This window comes from Heterodontus francisci, chromosome 17 (assembly GCF_036365525.1).
Source record: "Heterodontus francisci isolate sHetFra1 chromosome 17, sHetFra1.hap1, whole genome shotgun sequence".
Taxonomy (NCBI): domain Eukaryota; kingdom Metazoa; phylum Chordata; class Chondrichthyes; order Heterodontiformes; family Heterodontidae; genus Heterodontus; species Heterodontus francisci.
The window spans coordinates 29,238,832-29,264,234 of NC_090387.1; the positions used below are offsets into that span (position 1 = coordinate 29,238,832).

A 25,403-nucleotide genomic window follows, 5' to 3' on the forward strand; every position below is an offset into this window, starting at 1 on the left:
AATATCGAGTCCAGAAGGCTGTAGAGTGCCTAATCCAAGCTTGCGTTGATGTTCACTGGAATACTGCAGCATGCCGAGGACAGAAATTTGGGCATGAGAACAAGGTGGTGAATTAAAATGGCAAGCAACCGAAAGCTCGGGATCATGCTTGCGGACTGAGTGGAGGTGTTCTGCAAAGTGATCACCCAGTCTGCATTTGGTCTCCCCGATGTAGAGGTGACTGCACTGTGATCAATGAATACAGTATACTAAGTTGAAAGAAGTAAAAGTAAATCGCTGCTTCACCTGGAAGGAGTGTTTGGGGCCTTGGATGAGAGGAGGTAAAAGGGGAAGCTATTACACCTCCTGCCATTGCATGGGAAGGTGCCGTGGAAAAGGGACGTGGTGTCGGGGGTGATGGAGGAGTGGACCAGGGTTTGCCAGTGTGCTTTGTTGAATGATTTTCTTTAATCCACTGAATTTATTATTTTTTTTAAGACATTTTTAAAAGACCAGCTAAAAGGATAACTTTGCTGGCAGCTTAAGGTGGCTACCTGATTTGCAACACTGTATCCTACACTTGAATGCTTGTGAGGAGGGAAACAAAATGTCTGCTCATGCCCCAGCAAGAACCAAGATCCAGGAAGTTTAAAGGAACTACCTGTTCTTTTTAGCAAGAGAGCAATACTGCTAACTGCTATATTTGAATGACTGAGTGACTGTCAAGTGATAAGCCCCTCCCCATCTGTTGTTTTAAGCTTGTTTCTTTCTGCGGTAGAGAGAGGAGAAACAACTGGACTCTGACACGTGTCAGAGTAGGGGTGTCTCTGTCAGCTGAATCACCAAATCCCACAGACTGTATATCCCTTTTTCCTATGGACTCTAACTCAACCAATCTACCTTTCCCCACTCGCGAACCTATTTGTGTCTGTGTGTGAGTGAAAGTTGGCACATTGTTTATTATTTTTATTAGTTTGGTTTAGGTACAATAAAGTTAACCTCTTTCTTTGTTAGACTCAAGAAAACCTGTCCGATTGGTTCTTGTCATGGTCATAGCAAGTCAGTAATCAAACCTACTGAATTGGCCAGTATGTCCACTTTAAGGAAGAATTAAACCTGATGTGGTCAAACAAGGAGAGGGAAAGGAGGGAAGCCCTTCGACCTCTCCTCACTTGACCATAACAATGGTGAGGATAAATGCGAAGACAGTGAGAGCAACCCCTCCCACTGTCAGAGTGATGATGTAACAGTCACATGAGATTAGGCTTGGGTGAAGAAGAGATAACTGCACGAAGGATGCTAGCTTAGGAGGTTTGATGAGAGTGTATATAGTATTATGTAAATAATAGTGTTCTTAGTTGACCTTATCCTGAGTCTGAGACTTTTTCCAGAATGCCCCAGCTACGCTACAAAATATAACACACAACAAATACAGTGACAGAAGACAGTCAAGGCCAAAAAAGGGAAATCTCAGAGTGCAAGAGAACTGTTGAAAGCTAACCAAGCATACAAATTTAGAATTGTTTAGGAAATTAAGGCAGTTGACAAAATTTTCAAGTGTATGGGGGGAAATGAGGGATAAAATACTGGCTTCAGCCACAGGTGTCGAGATGAGTAAAGTGGACATAGCTGAAAAATTTAATATATTTTTTAGTTCAATATTTACTCGGAACAGGACTAGTTAGGGGCCAATGCAATGTGGATGTTGCAGAAAAATGAAATTGAGGGGTGTAAAAACAATGAACATTCCTACTGAGTCAGTGGCTGGATGCTTGAACATGATCAAAGTAAATAAAGCACCTGGGTTGCAAGGGCTATGTAGCAAGAGTGGACCACTCAGCCCCTTGAACCTGTCCTGCCATTTAATTAGATCATGGCTGATGTATACCTCAACTCTTTTCACCTACCTTTTCTCCATATTCCTTGATATGCTTACCTAACAAAAATCTATCAATCTCAGTCTTGAAAATTTCAATTGACTTCAGGGTCTGCAACATTTTGCGGGAGAGAGTTCTAGATTGCCACCACCCACTTTGTGTGAAAAAATGTTTCCTGATTTCACTCATGACTGAGTGAGCTCTAACTCATCCTCATGCTGTTGGGGAACTCAAGGACCCATAGCAGAATCACTGGCTAGAATATATAGAGGATCTGTCAGAACAGAGGGTGGTACTGAAAAATGGGGAACTTTTTTGAGCATTAAAATGAATGATTGGAAAATCCCAGGTACTATGCTTCCAAGTTTCTGATTCGCAATGCTGGCTGGCAAAGCAGGTTCACAACATTAGCCCTCTGCTCGCTTACAACCATGAGGTTTTCCAGTGTTTCTAACTTGTTCTTCCCCTCCCCACCACTGTCCACCCAGTTATGTGTTCACGTTAACTTCATCTGTTGGGAGACTAGGAAGCTCCACCCTATGGCAATCTCTGTGGCTGTTGATGCACACTGTTTCAGGAGGGACACTGGAGCCAAGAACAGATGCTTCAGCATCAGAATTGTGGGATGACATGCACCATCACTGGAAGAGAAAATAAGCAAATGCTTGTGGGTGGCTCCTTGTTTTTATGTGAAGTTGGCTGAGTGATAGGAAACAGAGTAGTGGTGAACATTCGTTTTCGGACTGGAGGAAGGTATACAGTGGGGTTTTCCAGGGGTTGGTACTGTTATGACCAGGTGAGAAATGTGTCCAGGGATCTTTTACTGTCTTCACCTGGTCTTATTGTAACGGGGCTTAATTTTAAACACACTGTTTTGAGCTCCCCTTTGGTGAATCCTTCTTCACCACTTTCCAATTATAAGGCAAAGAAATGAGCACACCAGGTTTTCTGAGGTTTAAAGAAGAAAAGTGAAATTTATTAAACCTTAAACTTAAACTCTAATTCGGTTAATGCCTACAGATATATGACACGCCCACGCTAGCATGCACACGCGATACACACATGCAAATAGGGACAGAAGAGAGCAGAAGAAAAATAAAGTAGAGAGGTTTGAGGCAGTCTTTGAAGGGAGTTTCTTGCTACTGTTTCTGTGTTTCCTGCTCGCCTTAGAGTCTTTGATTGAAGACAACTCTTACTTTGTTTTGGGGCCTAGTATTCTTCTTAAACCTTGTTCACATAGGAGACTTTTCTCTCTGAGTTTACCTGTCTTCATTGGTTTCCTAAGCTGGTGAGAATGAGATGAGAGCAGACAGGAGAAAGGTCTTTTCCAGTCCAGGAGTAAACAACTTTCTGAGTTCTTTCTCTCAGCAAGTTCAAATTCAAAAAAACTCCAAGTCAGTTAGTCATGTGACCACTTATGTGTATTGGAGACACAAGGACTGGGTCCCTTGTTCCAACACTGTCTGCTAGCATGCAAATATCCTTCCAGTCAGGGGCTTAGTAATTCTTTGTGATGGGCCCTCTTTTCTTCCCAGCCACAATTTTAAGTTTTAATGTTCATGTGGCGAAATAATGTGTGCCTCAGTTTTGGCAGGTGGGGGCCTGCATGACAATACTTAGACCGATGCTTACCTTGATCTATATTAATGATTTAGGTGTACAGGGCACAGTTTCAAAATTTGCAGATGGTACAAATCTTGGAAGTATCGCAAACTGTGAGGAGGATAGTGATAGACTTCAAGAGGATATATTCAGGCTGATGGAATGGCAGACAAGTGGCAGATGAGGTTTAATGCAGAGAAGTGTGAAGTGACACGTTTTGCTAGGAAGAGCAAGGAGAGGCAATGTAAACTAAAGGGTACAATTCTAAAGGAGGTGCAGGAACAGAGAAACACAATCTTTGAGAGAGGCAGGGCAGTCTGCAAAGATGGTTAAAAAGGCATACAGGATCCTGAGCTCTATAAATAGAGGCATAGAGTACAAAAGCAAGGAAGTTATGACGAACCTTTATAAAACACTGCTTCGACCTCAAATGGAAAGGAGTTGGAAGCAGATTAATTTGTGGCTTTCAAAAGGGAATTGGATAAGCACCTGAAAGGAAAATAATTGCAGAGCTAAAGGGAAGGGACCGGGGAGTGGGACTCGCTAAATTGCTCTTGCAGAGCGCTGGCACGGACTAGACTGGCTGAATGGGTTGTCCCTGTTTTTTTATTATTTATTTATTTATTTTATTTTTTTTAGAGATGCAGCACCGAAACAGGCCCTTCGGCCCACCGGGTCTGTGCCGACCAACAACCACCCATCTATACTAATCCTACATTAACCCCATATTCTTTACCACATCCCCACCATTCTCCTACCACCTACCTACACTAGGGGTAATTTACAATGGCCAATTTACTTATCAACCTGCAAGTCTTTGGTTGTGGGAGGAAACCGGAACACCCGGCGGAAACCCACGCAGACACAGGGAGAACTTGCACACTCCACACAGGCAGTACCCAGAACTGAACCCGGGTCGCTGGAGCTGTGAGGCTGCGGTACTAACCACTGTGCCGCTGTGGTGCTAACCACTGTGCCGCTGTTCTGTAACCATTCTATGATTCTATGAATTGGCAGCTTATACTTGCCTATAGGAAACATAAAATGTTATAGCATGTTTGGTCAGTACAGTAATAGCCTGAGCAGAACCCCTTTGTGGGCTAAAGTGGATCAGACGGATAATTTCTGTTGTCTCTCCCACCTCAGTGTCTCTCCTACCTCAGTGTCTCTCCTACAGGAGTAAACTGAAGATAGACATGGCCAGTATCGCTAAATATTTTAGTACAAAAAGAAGGAAAACGCAATTGTGAAAACATAGTTAAATAGCAGTGTTATATCAGTGGTGTTAAACATTGATTTTTTTTTGATTTTTTTTTTTAGCACTTGCAGCAACATGACAGCACGGTGGAGGCTGAGGCATGTTACTACCATTGTTCACTGTGTAACTACTCTACCAAGGCGAAACTTAACCTGATTCAGCACGTACGCTCCATGAAACACCAACGCAGTGAGAGCCTGCGCAAATTACAGCGGCTGCAGAAGGGTTTGCCAGAGGAGGATGATGACCTTGGGCAAATCTTCACCATTCGCAAGTGTCCTGCTGCTGAGACTGGTAAGTACCCATTGGTTTCTAACATGACTCTTTCAAAGCTAGTCGAATCCTTTTTCCTTGACCTGCCGAAGTCTGGAGGTTAATAAACTCATTTTAGAAAATTGTTTCTTGACACGAGTTAATTCATCAAAATACTTCAGATAGTGGAATATGTTTGATGTGGATTCTGAAGGGAATAAATCAATTTAAAAACTATGGTAAATTTGATTTCTTTCATGAAGCATACATTAAAATAGGAACTAATCTTGATGTAATTGTCCCATCTTTTTAAAACAAATCTGCTTACAAAGCCAAACATGTTGAACTATTTGATATTTCCCACTTAACTGGACCAAAATCGAAAGGACCTTGAGTGTCATTCTATTTTTCTTGTCTTACCTTTTGCAGCTACTGGCATCAATGGCAATAATAGTGGCAGTGACACATTGAGGCATAATGAACTAAATGTCCACTGTATGCAAAAGGATAGACCTGTAGTCGTTGTAAAGCAGTCACTGATCCCATTTAAACATGGCCATGACCTTCATGTATAATGAGTTTTTTTGGTTGAGGGGGAATCCCAGACAGTTGGAAACAAAGAACTGTACTAGCAACTTTTTTTCACTCATGCAATATGCTCAACTACAAAGGTGCTTTTTAAATTTTAAAAAATGCAAGTAAGTATTTTCCCAATAATTGCATGACTTCATGACTTTAACCGTGGACCATTGTCTTCTTTCCCCCACACTCCTCACCACCTACAGAAGGAGCCATAAGTGCCAATAGACTTGTGGCACAAAAGTTACTTCTCATGGTAAAATTGCTGACTTGCCTGTCTCAATTGACTGCATTTGGGCCGCATTCATTTCAAATGGGTGTAGTCGAAGAGAAAACAGGATAAAAATGTAAGGACAAAACTGGTGTAATTATAAAGCTCAAGGCTGGAAATAATTGAATTGTCTCGAAAGCCTGGACAAGCAGGCAATGCAATATTTATTTAAATGACCCTACAGATAATTTCCTGACAGTAGCCTAGGGCTATAGTATTGGGCAAGCAAAATAGAAGTTATAAGGTCCCACCATGCCAAATTATAAAACTGCATTCAATAAATCTGATCATTTGAGGGCTGGTACCATTCATCGAACTCAAAGCTTTCAGCTTGTGATCCACTTGGAGCTGGCACCAGAAATTATGATCATGCAAGCTACCAGGTTGTTGTAAAATCCAGCTGGTTCACTAAAGTCCTTTAAGGAAGGAAACCTGCTACCCCAGTCTGACCTATATGTGACTCCAGCCCCACATAAGGTGCTTCACTCTTAGGTGTCAAGTCAGAACAAAAACCCAAGAACAGGAGGATTCTGCATCAAACAGTTTTTTGATGAGTAAATGTGAATTGATCCGAAAGATAAAGTAACTGAATGAACAACCCGATCTTTAGTGATGGTTAATCAGCTGCAGCTCAACTTTACCTCCCTAAACAATGCCGCTGATCTTCCGGTGAAGATATCCTTACTATTACTTTATGGGCAACTAGTATTGGCTCGAAAAGTGAATTTGGTCAATGCCAGTAGAGCTAAATGGGCTGATTGTGAATAAGAAGCCCCTTTTAAACCATGCTCAATTTTTATTCCCATTGAATCTGTGTGTTGGTCTTGGCACTTCACCTGATTTGATAAGAATACTGCAGCACAGATAAGGTGATCTTTGGGCAGAAATTTTCAGTCACCTTTTAAAATTTATTACCCTCTGTGGGGAAACTATGATATGACAGTTCTGGTTCCAAGTTGCAGTACATAGCAATCCAGTCTTATAAGCGAGTTGGATTTAGCAGATGACCTCACCACAAGTCAAAAAGGGTTAGGCTATTGCTCATTAGGGAACAGCGATATTTTTAAAACAATATGAATAGTAGATCTAAAAAGTGACTGACTGCCTTAGAAGTGTGAGCCGTGGTTTTTTTTGAGCCTTGTGACAGATATAAACCTGAGAGTGTTGGTTGTCCTGCACTATTTCTGTGAGATCGGAAGAAGGACCTTAGATTTATTTGGAACCTTTCAATTCTCAAGCTGCCCCAAAGCACTTTTTCATGTGTAGTTACTGTTGTAATGCAGGCAAATGTGGCAGCTAATTTGCACATAACGAGGACCTACAAATAGCAGTGAGATAAATAGACAGGTATTCTGTTTTATTTGATGTTTTTTTTTAGATGAATGTTGGCCAGGGCACTGGAAAACTTCCCTGCTGCTCTTCAAATAGTGGCATGGGATCTTTTACGTCCACCTGAAACTGTTTATTTGATTGTATTTTGCATCACTTCTACTGCTGTCATAGTGCAATATTAATAATGAAAGTCAAGCAGATGATCTGGTTAATGTTAGTCGGATTGGTATTCCGGTTGGAAATGGCTCTTGGAAGAATTTGCAGAGATTCTGGAAAAGTTGACATTTCAGTAAAATTGTTGGCATATACAAACCTACATTACAAGTCACTGCACTTCAAGAATGAGTCATTGTGTGAACTACTTGGAGCTTAAATGTGAAGGCGTTATATAAATGTAAATATCTTTTTACTTATTAAACAATAGACAATGTTGAAGTGTCAGATTTTTCAAACACGACGATTACATCAACATCTGGTAGGATACTATATAAAGTTTGATGGTCATGGCTAAATGTCATATGTATTAATATTAGTCATTGCTAAGGATCCAGTTTTGTAGCTGAGATGATAAATTTCCATACATGTCAATTAATTTGCTCCTCTGCTCCCATTTGTGTTGAGCTCCTTTGGTCAGAAGACTGGGACAATTCAACCTGCATTTATCTTTGTCTGTGTTACTCAAACCATTTGTTAGTTCACATTCCAGGTGGTGCTGAATTGCATTTTCCCTCCGTCTCCTAGATGAGTTGTTAGCTTTTGATGCTCATCAAGGTGAGGAATCTTATAGTGCACGATTGGTCCACTTTCAATTTGTCACCCAGTGCCAACACCAGATACTTCAAGTCAGCTGTATGCACAGTAACGCTCCTTTGACTGTCCCAGCAGTGTAGTTCGGACAATCTCAATGACGTTCTCTGCTTGCTACCAGTTGGTATTTTTCTCCCATTTCCCACAACAAGGGCTGAATTTTCTACAGCTCCAGCAGGTCGGTTGGTGGCGTGGGAGCGGCGTAAAATTGAGTGGGAGGCTCCGGGAGGCCTACCCGCCCCACTTCCGCCTCCAGTCGGCATTGCGGCGGTCGGGCGGGGGTGGAGGGGACGACCCACCCACCCGAGGCTAATCAAGGCCCTTAAGTGGCATTTTACCCATGGCAAGCGGGTGAGCTGGGGATGTGAAAGGTCGCCCAGCGATAGCTGCCTGCCTTTCCGTGCCCTGGGGGTGGGGGGGGTGCATGGCAGTTGGGCACAGGTGCCCTATTGAGGGCCACCCACACCTCCCAACCCACCCCCAGGACCAAAGACGCCCTCCTCCCCAGAAATGACCACTCCAGCCTCACCAAGGAAAGAACGATCTGCCTGGTGAGGCAAGCCCAACTTACCTTCACTCCTGGATCCGTCTGGTCGACTGGGCTGCAGTCAAGCAATGGCCACCGCTCCCGGTGGTGCTGCTGGGGCTAAGAGCTGCAGGCCCGCTGATTGGCCAGCAGCTCACTGAGGTGGGACCTCCTCCCTCAAGTGGGAGTCCCGCCTTGGGACAATTAAAGCCCAGGGACCTGTAAAATGTGGGACGGATCCCCAGGCTAGGCGGAAGCGGGTTCGCCACCGACTTTAACGTCAGTGGTGAATTCCTGTCCGCCTAAGGTAAAATCCAGCCCCAAGTTTCTTAGACCTATCTGAGTGACATTTCCAATTGCTGCTCAATGAGGGACCGTTTTGGGCTGTAGGCCCATTTTACCTGAAGATGTGGATTGTGGCTGCACACAAAGGATCCTCACTGGAAGCAAATAGTGCGTTTTGTAAGCCTGGGTTGGATTTGCAGCAGGCCCCTGAAGGCTCATGGCTAACCCACTGTGCCATCCAGGACTTGTCTGTAGATGTCATACCTTAGTATAAAAACAATCTTCTTTGGATTTTTCCGCTCCTATCTAGGCCCAAGAACATCAGGATTTCCTGTCCCAGACCATTAATGTGACTCAGGAGCACCTAGAGTCATAGAGTCACGACACAGAAGAAGGCCATTCAGCCCATACCTCTGGCAGGACATATCCCAGGTTGCCCACTGCCAGGGTATGTTAGGCCTCAGAGATCAGAACCTACAGGCTGAGGATGGAGATTGACAACCTAGAGATTCCTGTAATACTGATACTTAATGGGGCATTTAAAAGTATGTATGAAATGCTTGCCTCTGCACTTTGGCCTTCCACCAGGGTGCCTACAGACTTTCCAGTTGGCAAGAGTTTGGGGCTAGGAATGTTTCATCGTCACTATTCTACATGCCTCTAACTGACATTCGCCAACTGCAGGTGCTGGCCAAACTCTGCCCCTCACCTCACGCCCCAACATACCCCAACCCAGAAATCCTGGTGCAGCATTGAAGGGGTGGAGGCTTAGTTTGACAGGCTTCTGTTGCTTTTTCCCTCATGTTTGTGCTCGGCGAACTGGCATACACTGACAGTAAGGGTGAGCAAAATCAACGCATGTCTGAAGCAAAGATCAGATTATTAATCTTTGCAAATTTAGAAATCTGGTAGTTTTTGTGTGAACATTCGTCAAATGAAATTGGTTTCTTGAGATGAGTCACAGATGATTTGAATCAGTAACTACGAGTGTGTCATCATGTGATATTAAGGTGCATTCTTCAGAAGAAATCTCTGATCAGCAGAAGTCAGTTCTCTAATTTTCCGGTCTTAGAATTTTAAAAACTAGGTACACAATGTACTGTGGGTGAAAAAAGCCATTAGCAGAATAATTAATACCAATCTGAAACTGATCTGAGGCAGTGTATTTCAGTGAACAACTGTGAGTCTTTCTATTGCTAACACACATGCTGAAAGGGTAATATCAGCCTCTGAAAATGAATTTTAAAAATCGACACCTCTATTTTACACCTTTAGAGTTGATGCATTTTAGTTGATCGCTTTTATTATCTTATAAGCAGTTTTTCCTCTTGTTTATAATTTTCTCCACCATGGACTCGTGTCTTTGGATATCCTGGCCCAAAAGTAGTTCCGTACAGACAAAAATTAAAATGGCAATATTTAGAGACAGTTGTTACTATGGGTGCATTAATACTATACATTAAATTCTTTCCTGAAACACTATAATGGGTATGCAATTGTTCATATGTCTTCTCTTTAATAATATTTTATGCACTTTTTTTTTTGGTGTTTTAAAAATATTTTACCACAGGTCAGATATTACCTTTTTAAATAACTGTGCACAAGAAAGTCTATGCACAAGAACTTTCAGCCTAATGTACAGGAAGTACTGACTCACATTCCCTGGGCATCTTGATTTGATTAATTTGATAATGAAACAAACCCCATCAGAGGGCAAAAACATTAGTAAGCACTGTTAGCAGAGTGGGCCTGGAATGGGCCTCAGAAGGTTTCAGCTATGAAAATATTCTCAACTGATATATTTAATTTCCTTCTTCATAATGATTATGATTTCAGTTAGAACTCGAGACTCCTTGTGGTTGGGACTGTGCCATAAAGCAGCCAAAGGTCTCTTGCTTGTTAAAACAAAGATGGCCTGGATTTATGGGTCAGCACCAAAGTAATTTCTTTGGACAGGTTCAGAAATTAGCAGAAAGGTTTTGAGTGTGCACAGTTTGAATGTGCACACAATCTTGTGTGCTGTTTTAAAACATTCCTCAATTGCTTCTTCAGTATTTTAACTCTTTCTGTAACTTAATAAGCTTATACTTAAATATGCTAAGAAATTGTGGTTGAATTAGTTATTTGGCGTCAAAATTATATCGAATCTTGCCTATTGCAATATAAAAATGATGTTGATAGTGGCCAATATTAAGATTAATTTTAATGGCATTAAGGAAATATTCTTGGGGTTGTTGGGGTGGTTTCTTGCACTAATTTTCTTCTTTCCAATCATCCTCCTTTTAAGGCACTGATTCCTTGCTGGAGCACAGTTCCACAATGCTAGCTGCTTTCTGGTACCTTTCTCAAGCAGCCTTCCTTCACATATTTATCTTTATTTGACTTCAGATACATGGGATTAAAGGTGTTTTAGAAATGACGACTTAAAATGGAAGTCGTCTTTCCTTGCATTTACATAGCATCTTTAACATAGTAAAACATCCCAAGGTGCTTTACAGGACCTCTAACACCTAGAATAACAAGGGCAGCAGGTGGAACACCACCATCTGCAAGTTCCCCTCCAAGCCGCACACCATCCTGACTTGGAACTATATTGCTGCATCAAAATTCTGGAACTCCCTTCCGAACAGCATGTCTGTGTACCTGCACCACATGGACTGCAGCAGTTTAAGAAGGCAGATCACCACCACCTTGTCAAGGGCAGATAAGGATGGGCAATAAATGTTGACCTTGCCATCGATGGCCACATCCCATGAATGAATTTTTTTTTTAAAAGCATCATCAAATAATATCTGAAACCAAGTCACACAGGCGATATTAGGATAGGTGAGCAGAAGCTTGTCAAAGAGATGGGGTTTAGGGAATGAATTAAAGGAAGAGAGAGCTGCAGAGGTTTAGAGGAATTCCAGAGCTTGGGACCTAGGCAGCTGAAGACACAGCTGCCAGTTGGAAATGTGCAGAAGGCCAGTATTGGAGAATAGAGATTGTAGGACTAGAGGGAGTTAGAGATCGGGAGGAGCGAGGTCATGGAGGGATTTGAAAACAAGGATGAGAATTTTAAAACTGAAGTGTTGCTGAACTGGGAGCCAGTGTAGGTCAGTGTGCACATGGATAATTGGTGAACAGGAATTAGTGCAAGTTAGGATACCAGCAGCAGGGTTTTGAGTGTGCGTAAGTTTCCTGAGGGTACTCATGTCTGGCGATAACAAAAGCATGGATAAGGGTTTCAGTAGCAGATGAGCTGAGGCAGGGGCAGAGACAGTCAATGTTATGGAGGTGGAAGTAAGTGGCCTTGGTGATGGAGTGAATATATGGTTGCAAGCAGTCTGTTTCAGCCTCAGACAGTAGCCAGGGAGAGGGCTGGAGTTGGTGGATCTGGTGCCTAGCAACAATCATTCTCCACCACCACCCACCAACACCTTCCCACTTACCCCTCCCTCCCTCACCCACCCGCACCCTTACCACCTTCCCCCATGTCTGATCCTCCTCACAGGTTGTTATCTAGTGAGGAGCTCCAAAATGATTGGATTGAGGTTTGCCCAGTAAATTCATAACGCAAAGCCAGCTCAGCCAACTTAATGGCAGGGATCCACCAAATTGGATAATCTCCACTTTGCACACCATGTTCCAGACAACCTAAGTATCGTTATATCAGAAAGGATTATTAGACTGTGTAAGAATGACATTGTAAAGAAGATATTTAGCCCCTGTGGACTGATTCAATCTTTATTGTTTTCTAAGTATTTGAACTATCAGCATTTTGCTGTATCTTTCTATTTCTATGTAATTCCCTTGTTTGTAAATAGATCTGGTTTAGTGACTGGAAGTAACAATCTAGCAATATGGTATTTTCCATCTTTTGGAGTATATGGAAAAGAGCATTCTGCCCATCCCATGGTTCTTGATGCTTTAAACATAATTAAACGATAACTTTTAGTCCTATGTCTTGCTATCGGATTCAAAACACGCATAATGGTGCAAATTTTGGTTTGGAGGAAGCAACATACTCTATTTAATATGTATTCAGGCTCACCTTTTTAAAGGCTTGTGTTTTTTGTTCATTCTCAATGTGGGCATTGTTGGCAAGACTGGCATTTATTGCCCATCCCCAGTGGCCTGAAACAAGATGGGGTTGGATCTTCTTGATTAGTAGTGACTACTTCAAAGGGCATTTAGAAGTCAACGACTGATGAAGCCTTTGTCATGTCACAGACTTTAAAATAATGCTCAACACTGAAGTTAGCAGAAAGCAGCATAAACTTCTGAGGCCACCAGCTGTTAGGACCAACTCTTCAGTTGTACCCATCTCTGGTTATTTGAGAGAGCACTACAAAATGAATTTATAGATCTATTTAAATATATTTTGGGGACGTCAAGGTTAAGACTTCACGATAGATGAAGGACAATTAGGGATGGGCAAAAGATGCTGGCCTAGCCAGTGATGGCCACGTCCCATGAACAAATTAAAAAAAAATGACACCCAAAGTAGTCAATGAAGGAAATGATGATCCCCTATAGTGGATGCATGTGATTTTTCCCAGCCAGGAGGAACACTCACAACAGGTTGCAGGATGCGAGGGTTGACTCTATAGCTGTTGAGTAGAGTTGACTTCACAAGCCACCTATTATTTTAAAGATTGGAGTTGTTTTGCAAAACCTGACCTGAAAGTGGGCCTAGAACATTTGGAAAGTCTGAAAATTGGGTAGATGTTATGGTTGGCCAGTTGTTGCAGCTATAGTGACCCAGGAATCTTGCTCTTGGACCATCTATCTGTGACCACCTGAACTGATTCCTGCCAGATATGTCTCCTGCTGACATCTGAATAGAAATTCATGCTGAACAGATTAATGTTGAGGTGATTGCTACACAGACAGTTGAAGCATGATGTTCTGACAGTGCAAACTCAAGAGGGAGACTCCATTCAACAATGTAAGAACATCATTGCATATCAAATGAGTAGGTGCCGACAAAGGAGTTGGAAAGTTAATATAGAACAGCGTGCCCTATTGATAGAAGCACAATGGTGCTTAAGGGGTTTCTCACATTGCCCTTTTGTGAGTTTTAAAGAAGAAAATGTAGTTTAGAAACAATGCTGTGTGTCATTTATGCTGTTTTTAGGTCAGTAATGGGATGCTGATGTCCTAATAATTCAGACCTCTCCAAATTATATCTCTGCTGATTGGTAAAGTTTAGTGAATAACACCGACACAGCAGCGTACACCTGCATGCATCCATTCATTCCATATTTAACAGTTAGCTGTCATTTCTGTAATATTGTGCTTCCATGCCTACCTCTCATTAACTATACTGCTTTTGCTAAAGTTTTGCCAAAAAGCCGCTGTTTCTATATCTAACAAATTGCAGGAATCAGTTCACCAAAGAGTAAAGCACTAAAGGAACAGATTCTTCTTTTAATGAAAAACAAGAGTGTACTTGTTTTTCTCCAAAATGAATGGCCTGGAAACAAAATCACGTTCTCAGAAATTTTGGTTCGTGGCCATGTATTCTTGCTAATTCATCCAGGTAGTATTAAATTGGTAAATGATGAATTATACAAATTCCTGTTATAAAGCATTCAAAACTGTTAATTTAACAGCTTATGTACTCCATTTTAGAATTACACATGCTATTTGCTGAGAGCCATGAGGAATTTAATTTTAAAACTAGGCCCATGAAAGATTTTTTTGTGCACTAGCTCTCGCAAAATCCTAAATCAATTTATAAAGAACATATTGGAAATTTTTCACCCTCGTGACAAATTGTAAATGACAGTGGACCTGACAGGCAGCCATTTGCTGTGGCTATCAGTTAATGCGGACATGAATTAAGAATAGTTGTTGGAAGTACTTAAGTTTGTTTTGAGTGTGTTAGCAGAGACCTCCCTCCTGTGCACTAGATTCAAGAAGCATATTCTGAACAATATCATGAGAGAGAGCCAAGACACTGCATTTCCAAAATGAAGGTAAGTGCCTTTTGTAAATCACTGTGCTCTCAAAGTACAGAGCGTATGAAAATGATTACTGTTGAAATATTTCTCCTCACCCCACAGCACATACAGTAAGTACAACGTTCAAATAGAGAACAAGCCTGAGAGCCAGTTACCCTTATTACAGCAGCTCCTGTACGTCGTCTGTTGGCAAAACTAAATTTAACTCCCACTCAAACCAGGCCTTAAAAGTACTGTTTTTGTTTTGCTGTGCGGTAAAAATTAAAAGCCAGTTCTAGCACTGTTCCTACTCTCAGCTCCTGCTGAGGAGTTCCCAGCTGACAATTCCTGGAATTAGTGTTTGGTTCCCATAGAAAAATTCTAAATTCAAAGTCTGGAACAGATTTGTGTCCACTTGCCTCCCCAGGGCTTTGTGATGATCATTGAGAGTATCTGCTACTTAGCCAGACATGTAACCAGTATCTATCAAGCATCTGCTAATGTCGCTGTGCACAGGTAAAACTTTGGGCAAGAGAGACTTGTGGCTTAGTACAACTGAGCCAAGTATGAATTGCTTCTGTTTGTGTTATTCTTTTAATGATACAGAGACTAACATTGTCACTTCTTAATTGATGTGATTTACCCGCTGAGCTTTGGTTAAATATGGCATTTGATCTGAGTAGTAAAGCACGAGATACAGCATTGTTCAAAAAAAGACTTTATCCTTACAGGATTTTTATGAGTAGTACATTAAAGACTGAGCTGTCTTGGCAACAGCAATATCATCCTTGACTTTGTTACCAGAAGTGAAAGGAACTTGAAAGATGTTGGCACAAATTTCAACTTAGTTACCCGCTCTTCAATCTTTGTTTTCCTTTTTTCTGTTGAAAAAGCTGCTCACACAGGGGTATGTTTGCACAGGTCAGGTAGCAACAATCCTTCAGCACCTCGTCCGACTTGTCATTCTTCATACATGTGGGCCTAGACAATGAACATCAGCACACGATATGACTGTGGGGAGCATACATAACCTCCACCACCACCCTCCTCACCCTCACAACCAATTCCACCTGAGTTCAGATAATAATCCGATCATGGATTGAAAATGGAAATTCATAATGTGTGTTGCTGCATACCACTGCACAAGGTGTTTTTATCCACTGAGCCATATGGCGAGCTATAGTCATTGGTTTGTATTACATTGTTCCTGCTTGTGAAGTATGATAAATAACTCGTTGCCCAAACTCTATTCTTAACAGTTGAGGTACAATTTAAGTGGGAGTTGTGGTGCACTTTAGCCCCCTATTTTGCCTGAAGAGGGAATGAAACTGAGTGTTATTATCAATCCTCTTGGTGTTGAAATCTGTCACGGTTTCTTTATTACGATTACACTGAACATAGTCTCCGAGAAGGTGAAAACAAGAACAGCTTAAGTTCTCAGAACATGTTACAGTTCTTTAAACTGTGTAATTTGGAACTGTTCACCCAGTCAGATGACTTTAGAATAGCTTGACAACAATTAGATTTCTTTGTCTTCTCAGCAGCTGAACACATTTTTATATTTTCCTTCCTGTACGCAGATTGCTTTCCTTGCAAAACATAGGAGTTTCTATGGGTCTACATTTGTAGGTCACTAAAAGCACTGTTTTTCAGGAACATGAGTGCTTTAGCAGTCATCCTGAGTTGTTGAGGAATGGTTTGGTGCTCTCAATATTTGGTGATTGGTGGAAGAGCCTTTACTTACCTGAAATTCCCTGTCTAAACCCCTTCATTTCTCCACCTTTCTCTTGCCTTAAAATCTTTATCAAATCAATCTCTTCAAGCAAGCTTTTGATCACCCTTCTCTCCTTTCTTGGCTAGGGTTTTTTTTTACCTTAAAAGCACCATATGTTGTTGTTTTGATATGATGCAAACAGTTGTGACAAATAACAAAAAAATCCGTTGTTAATCATCCACTTATCATTAGGTCCTTGATGTTGGTGTGCATTCAAATTGTTTTTAGTCTGCAGGACTCCCTGATGCCATAGTGCCTAAATTCATTACCCATTCAAACCAGGAAATTCCAAGATTCAGACTGCAGTTGGTACTGAGTCACTTAAATACAGCCAAGGCAGTGAAAAAATCACTGCAGTCCACCCTGGTGTCCCTATGCAAAGGGGGAAAAGTTCTGCCAGGTTTCCTGCTTCTGATTGACATCCAGTGACCCCTAGTTAAAGTTGCACTTGTGAGGCTGTAATACTTCCCACTGTCAAAGTGAAATCTACTGCCACTCACCACCTAAGGTTGCACATAAAAGTTGCCTAATTGTGAGCCGTTGGCAACTGTGAAATCATACCCCAGCGCAAGTCAGCACCTTCAGAATGGAAAAAAATTGGTTAATAATCTGAATTGAATAGATCTTTTGCAGGCTGAATTGTGAAGCAAAAATAGCAACAGATCCTAATACATAGGCACAGTAATGAACAATAAAATGAATGTTCTAAAAAAGTTTAATTTATGCCTTTGGTACATTGGCTCCAGATACGTTGATGAGAATATTTCTATGCTGTCATTTTTAAGGAACCAGGTTCCTTTGAAACCTAAATTGTCGATATAGAACCATTCAGATTTGGGTCTTTGCTCTTGCTTGGCAATAAACATGTTGGGAACACGTATGATGGCTTAAAAATGTAAATGTGCAGAAATTTGATGTGCTCTTCCTCTTTGAGCACTTCATCCAATCCGCAGCCACCTTTACTTTTCTCCATGAAATGCATGTCAGTTTTGAAAACTCAAAAGATCACTTTGTGGGCAAGTTGGATTAGAGCATGTCATAAGAAAATGTCAAAGACAAGAAAAGGCCTTTCATTCCACTGAGTTGTTCCCTGTGTTATTTCAACTTACCCCACCTGGTACCCAACTGCATCTTGAACTTCCCAAATGTTTTTGATCCCACTACCTTTTGAATGAGATGTTAAAATGAAATCCTGTCTGTGTTCTCATATAGAAAGAGAAAAGAAAGAATTGCCATTATCTAGTGCCTTTCACGACAATCCAGTACGATTGAAGTGTAGTCACTGTTGTAATGAAGGAAACAATGTAAAAGGCACTATCAAAGGTAAACAGGGCAGTTCTCCTGGTGTTGTGGAAAGCAATTTTCCCTCAACCAATATCATTAAAAAAGATTACTTTACTAGGTGCTTTATCTAATTTGCTGTTGGCAAATTGGCTGCAGGTCTCCCTATGTTGCAACAGTGACTACACTTCAAAAGTGCTTTGGCAGTGAAATGCTTTGGGATATCCTGTAGTCATGAAAGGTACTGTCTAAATCCAAGTTCCTTGTTTCTTCTTTATCTGAACTGGTAATTAATTCTTAATGTTTATCAATCTTTGAGTAAACATTTTGTTTAAATTGGCGTTAAATTTATTTTTCACTAGTTTAAATATCTGTTCCCTGTGACCTCAGAGTAATGTTCTGGTTCACCTCATTCACACCATTTAGCAATTCATAAACCTCAGTGAGATCCCCGTTAACTTTGTCTCCAGAATGTAAAGCTTAAGATTCTCGAATCTTTCCTCATTGCTCGTTCCCGTATCCTTAGGATGCTTCTTCTTTGCACCCTTTCTGATGCATGTATTTCCCTTTTGAAATGTGGCAACTGGTATTACAAGTGGTCCAGTGCTTTATAAATCTTTACCATAGCCTTTAGGTTTATATTTCATTCTGTGTCCCAGTATTCTGTTTGATTCGTCACATTGTTATGAAATTAATCCAGGCCACTGTCAAAGTCTTCCTGTCTATTTATGCACTCTTTGTTGCATTCCAATTGTTGCATATTTTTCTTCCAGTATGCAATGCTTATCATTTGTCTGTATTACAATTAATTTGCCATCTTCTATCCTGCATAACCTTGGGCTCATCCAAAACTCTGCTGCTCATATCTTAACTCGCTCCAAATTTTGTTCACCCATCACCCCTGTGCTTGTGGATCTTCACCTGCTTAAGTCTGACAACCCCTCAATTTTAAAATCCTCATCCTTGTTTTCAAATTCCTCCATGATCTCACCCCATCCCAATTTCTGTAGCCTCCTCCAGCTCTACAAGCCTTCAAGATCGCTGCGCTCTCCTACCTCTTGCACATTCCCAATTTTAATTGCTCCATCATTGGTGGTCGTCCTTTCACTTGCCTTGGCCCTAAGCTCTGAAAGTTCCTCCCTAAGCTTCTCTACCTCTTTCTCCTCTTTTAAGATGTTCAAAACCTATCACTTTGATCCAGATTTTGGTTCTCTTTCTTAATGTCTCCTTCTGTGCATCTTTTCTTTATTGGTATCGCTCTTGTTAAGCGCCTTGGGATGTTTTACTACATTAAATGCACTATATAAATGTAAGTTGTTATTTGTCTGCCCAATAGCATGGGAGATCTAAATCCTCTTTCCTCTACTATTTTAGTGTCGTCTGCAAATTTAACAAGTTTACACATACTTTTGGCATCCAGATAATTTATCTAGATAAAAAAAAACAAGAAAGGCTCAAACACTGACACTTGTGTTACTCCTTCCAGTCTGACACTTTACAAAATTGCACACCCTTCACATCTCTTCATATGCTGGGCACACATATTGGGGAATCCATCCAGAGGGCTGGATTTTATTCCCGGCCCGACGTCTGGTTCTTTGGGAGTTGGGGGGGGGGGGGGGCGGGGGGGGGAGCAGTGAGGGTGGGTGGGGGGGGGGGCGTTGAGGGTGGGGGGAGGGGGGAGGGGGGCGGGAGATCAGAGCAGCTGTGGCCCGCCACGGAGCCCGACACAAGGATTGCCGGGCCCGATCTTCCCGGCATTGAGGAAGCTCCGTGGTGGGACCATGCTTTAAATATTGAAATTACATGTTTGCATTCATTTTAATGGAATTCACGCGATCTTATCAGCTGTTTCCAATCTTCAGCTCAACGTGCAACACTCACGTGCTTTCACATTCCTGTCCTTGAAAAGCTGGCGCCACTGAGGCGAGAGTCCTTGGTGCCTGCAAAGGTTGGTAGGTAATCGCCTGCTCTTATTTGATTCTGCGGTGAGCTTGGACATTTGCATTAAATTTAAATAGCCAGAAATGAGGGGGGGCTTGGAACTCTGCATCCATTAATCATGTATCGGCAATAGGGGAGGTAGGGGTGAACTCTGCATTGCTCTGTCAGCAAGGAATGGCAGTGGAAGGGGTGAACTCTGCACGTTTTGCACAGCGGAGGGGTGGAAGGGGTGAACTCTGTAACTTTGGAACTGTCTGCAGGACTGTCAACCTTTTAAAAATGGTGCCAGCTCCTGCCCCCGTCTCGGGTGACGCCATTGACGCCCTGCTATGTGATTAGCGGTGAGCGGGGGGTGGCCGCCTTGCATATGTTCATGAGCTGCCGGACGCCGGATCTCGGCGGCACGGCAGTGCGCAGTCTACGGGTGCTGGCTGCTATTTTTATTTTGGCCGCCACCACTCCCAGTGGGGGGACAACAGGATTCAGCCCAGAATGTGCCAAAAACCGTGGGAAGCAAACCTGCCATTTTCTTGTATGTGTCCCCAGTAACCAAGGATTGCTACTGGGGAGGGTGAGATTTGGTAAAATTGAATTTTATTCCTTTCCACAGCTCTCCGTTTCCTATCCAATTAATTCCTTATCTAATAATACATTCTACCCTTCATTCCAGTGGATTTTCTATTTAATTAGTATCCATTCATGTGGAATCTTTTCAAAAGGCCTTCAAGTCCGAATGATCTGTAGGAATTTCACTGACTCTTTTATTTGCAAAATCTTCGAAGAAATTGAGGAGTGGGGCCACCTCCTTTGAAAATTATGCTGACTGTCAGAAAGATGTTACAACACACGTACCCCTCTAACCTGCTCACGTTGATTCCAATATCTTTCTCAGAATTGATGTAAAGCTAAGGGGTCTGTTGTCACCTGGGTCTGATTTTCCACATTTACTTGTTCCCAATGCTGCAAAACCTCACCAGACCCGCTGAATCTTCCAGTGCCCTGCATAGTCCTCTATAGTCTCATTCAGCACACTCTCTGGTTTATTCTATCTGGCTCAAAACTTGTTGGTGTTCAGTCCTTTTTAGCTTATCAAGTGCGTCCTCAAAATAATATCTGTGGCGTTCATTGTACCTTGGTAACTGAATGTTAAATAAGCAGGTTCCCTCCCAGTGAACACTTCCAGAAATTATACTTTCAGAATGGTTCCAGGGATGAGGAATTTCAGGTATTAAGCCAGATTGGAGAAGTTGGGATTATTTTCCTTGGAGAAGAGATGGCTGAGAGGAGATTTGATAGAGGTATTCAAAATCATAAGGGGTCTGGACAGAGTGGATCCGGAAAAACTGCTCCCACTCGTGAAAGGATCGAGAACGGGAGGGCACAGACTTTAAGTGATTGGCAAAAGAAGCAAAAGTGGCATGAGGCAATCTGTTTCACGCAGCAAGTAGTTAAGGTCTGGAATGCACTGCCAGAAAGTGTGGTGGAGGCGGGTTGAATTGAGACATTCAAAAGGGGATTAGACAGTTATCTGAAAAGGAAGAATGTGCAGGGTTACGGGGAGAAGGAGAGGGAAATGGCATTTGGTGTATTGCTCATTTAGACATGATGGGCCAAGTGTTCTCCTTCTGCACTTTTAACAATTCTGTGACTCAATTCAGCTAGTTTCCCTTCATCAGTCACTCAACCAGTTTTATCTTTTAAATGTCTAATTTCCTCCCTATTATTATGGAAAAGGTTTGTTGATAATGTGATTATCTTTCCACCAAAAATAAAATATATACTTGGGGCGATTGTAAGTTCTGGTGGAAACTGGGCCTAGCAAGCATTCAGCCTATCTGAAAGCAGCAGCGGGAAGGCCTAGCTGATTTTAGCAGCCAGATGTCATCAGCATTGTCCTGGCCAAGTTACCAATTTTAAAAACAGCCCGGAAGTCTTCTGGAAGTGACTGCTAGACCATTAAAATTAGCAGCTGGAGGCCACCATCAGGACCAGAGGGATGGATTTGAGGCACTAAGGTCAGTAGTCAGGAAAGGGGGTCTGATGGGAACTGTAGTCATGGGGACGCAGTGGAGGCCCCAGGTTTCCTTGTGGGACTCTGAGGAACACTCCCGCTTCCCCTAGTCCCCCCAAAAAACTTAGCTTTCTGGTTCACTTCTAGCCCTGGATCCGCTTCGCGACAGCTTTAGCCTGGTGAGAAACCCAGCATTGTTTCCCCTCTCAAGTCTTAGGCCAATATTGCAATGAGGTCTCATTGATGTAATTGGAGCTGATCTGCATATTTAAAGAAAGGCAACATTGGCTTTGGGTGATTGCCCTTGCCACCAATGTATTAAAAGTGCTGTCAACCAGATTGGGTGACAAACCGATGGGTAAGTCCACTGCTCCATTTTAACTGCCTCTTGTCCAGTTTATGCCGGGCAGGGGATATTAGAATCTTCCCACCTCCCACTTCCACCACCATTGCTTCTGTATTTAATACAGATCTGGAATATGGATAGTTTTTTTGCTGAAATATAGTTAAATCAGCAAAAAAAATCTTTCCATCTCTCATGCATTTAAATATTGACCTGTAAAGCAAAGAAGAATTAAAAGTTTAGTTTAGAGATACAGCACTGAAACAGGCCCTTCGGCCCACCGAGTCTGTGCCGACCATCAACCACCCCTTTATACTAATCCTACACTAATCCCATATTCCTACCACATCCCCACCTGTCCCTATATTTCCCTCCCACCTACCTATACTCGGGGCAATTTATAATGGCCAATTAACCTATCAACCTGCAAGTCTTTGCCATGTGGGAGGAAACCGGAGCACCTGGAGGAAACCCACGCAGACACAGGGAGAACTTGCAAACTCCACACAGGCAGTACCCAGAATTGAACCCGGGTCGCTGGAGCTGTGAGGCTGCGGTGCTAACCACTGCGCCGCCCCACAGCATTTTAAAAGAATTGAACGTTTCATGTCAGTTTAAAGAGTTGAGATTTCTGCTTTAACGTGTTTCTTTCCCTGTATTGAATATTGAGGGAGCTGTTCTCTGCTGTAGTTAGCTGTTGCCTCCTTCCCTGTTTGTTGAACTGTCAGCTAGAATGAAGGATGCAGTCATGTACCAGATGTTGCCTGAGAGATGGGTTTGGGATGTAGGTGGGGAGATGCACACAGCTTAGTCGTGCTTAACCCACTTGTGTGCAAAATGATAGGTAGCAGGAGGGTTGCACTCATTGAAATTTATATATAACGTTTTAATTTGTATGCTATCTTTATTTTTATATAAATTATGTATTAGTGGAATAATCAAAGTTGGAAATGTGATGAGCAGCATTCTTTTTTTCCTCCTCAACCCAAAAAGCTAAGCACAGCTGAACCAGGTATCAGATTTTCATCCTGATAGACAATAATAAATATATATTTTTGTTTGTTTTATCTTCTCTTTTTATAAAGTGCTGCCAGCAGTTTACAGAATGATGCTCCTGTGTCTATGTATATGCCTGAGTGTGAAGCCTATTTCTGGGCCAAATGGATAATGGAAAAGTAAATGGAATGAAAGGAATTAACTTTTTTAAAGAGCCCTTTTTATCTGACATGGGCCCTTTATTCCTATATTAGGACTTCAAACATATGCCAGCAACTTAAGTAATGATTTTACTTAAGCCTTTCAGACTGAGTATTGTAACATAAAATTCAAGAAAAGTTTTACATCTCAGAGTGTCATCTGTCTTAATACTCTGTTTAATCCTTCAAAAAAAATCTGGAGTTTGGCACAATATTCTATGTCTTTATAGAAATGTTGCCACAGACCTCTGAAGGTTTGAATGAGGTTTCATTTGCTTTCTGAAGCTAGAAAACTGCTGATGTTTCTTTTTTTTTCAGTGTACTTTCAGTTTTTAAGAGGAATATTTTCTTTTTTTTTATAATTCTTTTTTGGGGATATAATTTTTTTTTGCCTTTTGAGTTTTTATTAAAAATTCAGTTTTTTAACAACTTCATGGTGGATGTATCATTTCAACACTTTATGCTAATCTTTGCAAAAACTTTGGCAGCCATCTTTGTCTAACACATAAAGTCATTGTTGCAGCTCTGAATGTCAGGAATGAGAGGCCTTTGAATGGTTTGAAAACAAAGCCAAGATTCCTCAAAGAGTTCTTTGTTGGGACAGGAAGAAGGTCGGAAAATGGTGTCAGCTGAGAATTCTTATCCATATGTCTTTCCATGTTCATCCTCACTATTCCGAATACCCATTCCGATGCCGTCAACTGAAATATCAAGGGAGCCATGATAGCAGATAAATGAATTTCCCAAAGAAATATTAACCTGTTAAAAGCACGCTTTTGCATTTAATTACTTTAAAATGTGCTACTTTACCATTGGTCTGCAAGTTGTCTTTTAAATTAGACAATACATAATTTTTGAGTTGTATCTTAAATTATTTCATTAAAATTGATGTTATCTTCCGTGAGTGCTGAGTAATCATCTTTTTCAATTGGCCTGTAATTTTTTTTAAAAAATAGAACAACTTTTTGGAAATGTTAAGCAGAGAAAGCTCTTTTTAATGTTTTCAGTTCAGAACTTTTTGTTGTTTTAATTTCAGCTTATGTTGTTCAAAATAACAACATAATTTCAACTTATGTTGTTCAAAATGAGAGTAGATCTCATACGATAAATATGTGATACAGCAGGTGCACTGTAATAATAAAAATGAATCAAATTGCAGTGGGTGAGTGCCACCCAACTTTTCTTATGAAGGAAAGATTTTTGGGTGGCAGGGAGGGGGGAGTTGGTGAGTACTACACTGATAACCAAACTCCATGACCTGTAGCACTGATTAAAAATGGCACTTTGGGGATTATTTTTTCCTGGGAAGCCAATCCAATTTCCACACTATATATTTAAGCAGTCGGAAATGGGAAACTGTTTGTGGATATTGGGTGGAATTTCATGCCAGTTAGTGGGAATGAGATGCAGTGGCATGATTAAAAAGAAACCCTGACATATGCACACCTTTGAATTCATTACTTTTAAAACCATTGGGAAAAAGGTAATGCAAATTTGATCTTGTGCTGCTTGATTTGGATGCACTGTACTCAGTACCAGTATCCTGATGGTAAATAAATGCTTCATATAGTGTCTTCAAACAGAACTTCAGGTGCTGTTGGAAAGAAAAAAGACATGTATACAAAAATGTCTTATCACATCTTAGCAATATCTCAAACCACTTCACAGGTACATTGCTTTGAGTCGAAATGCCATGACTCTTGTTATGTGGCAAAGGCAGCAACCATTTTATGTGTGAAAGATCCCACTAGCAGCAAGCAGCAATGTATTGAATGGCTAATTAATTTGATTTTAAAGGAGTTAGTCGAGGGAAGAATGCTGGCCAGAATATCAGGGGAACACACTGTTCTTCAAATAGTGCCCCAAGATCTTTGACCTCCAAATGAACCAGCGGAACAGGCAGACAGGTTAAGAGCATAAGAAATAGGAGCAGGTGTAGACCATATGGTCCCTCGAGCCTGCTCTGCCATTCAAAACAATCATGGCTGATCTTTTGCCTCAACTCCACTTTCCCACCCGATCCCGTATCCCTTGATACATACGAACATACAAATTAGGAGCAGGATTAGGCCACTCGGCCCTTCGAGCCTGCTCCGCCATTCAAATTCATGCTTAAACTGATTACTGCACATTTACACCTACTCCTGATAACCTTCCAC

The 25,403-nt window shown here is 41.5% G+C and overlaps 1 protein-coding gene across 4 annotated transcripts in view; it reads left to right on the forward strand.

Moving 5' to 3' along the window:
• zfhx3b (zinc finger homeobox 3b) overlaps nt 1–25,403 on the forward strand; it is a 483,313-nt gene that overhangs the window by 280,939 nt on the left and 176,971 nt on the right. For all 4 annotated transcript variants that reach the window (XM_068049197.1, XM_068049196.1, XM_068049199.1 and 1 more), the window contains one exon: nt 4,779–5,010. In XM_068049197.1, coding sequence (XP_067905298.1) covers nt 4,779–5,010 — 232 coding nt within the window. The remainder of the gene's footprint in view (nt 1–4,778; nt 5,011–25,403) is intronic.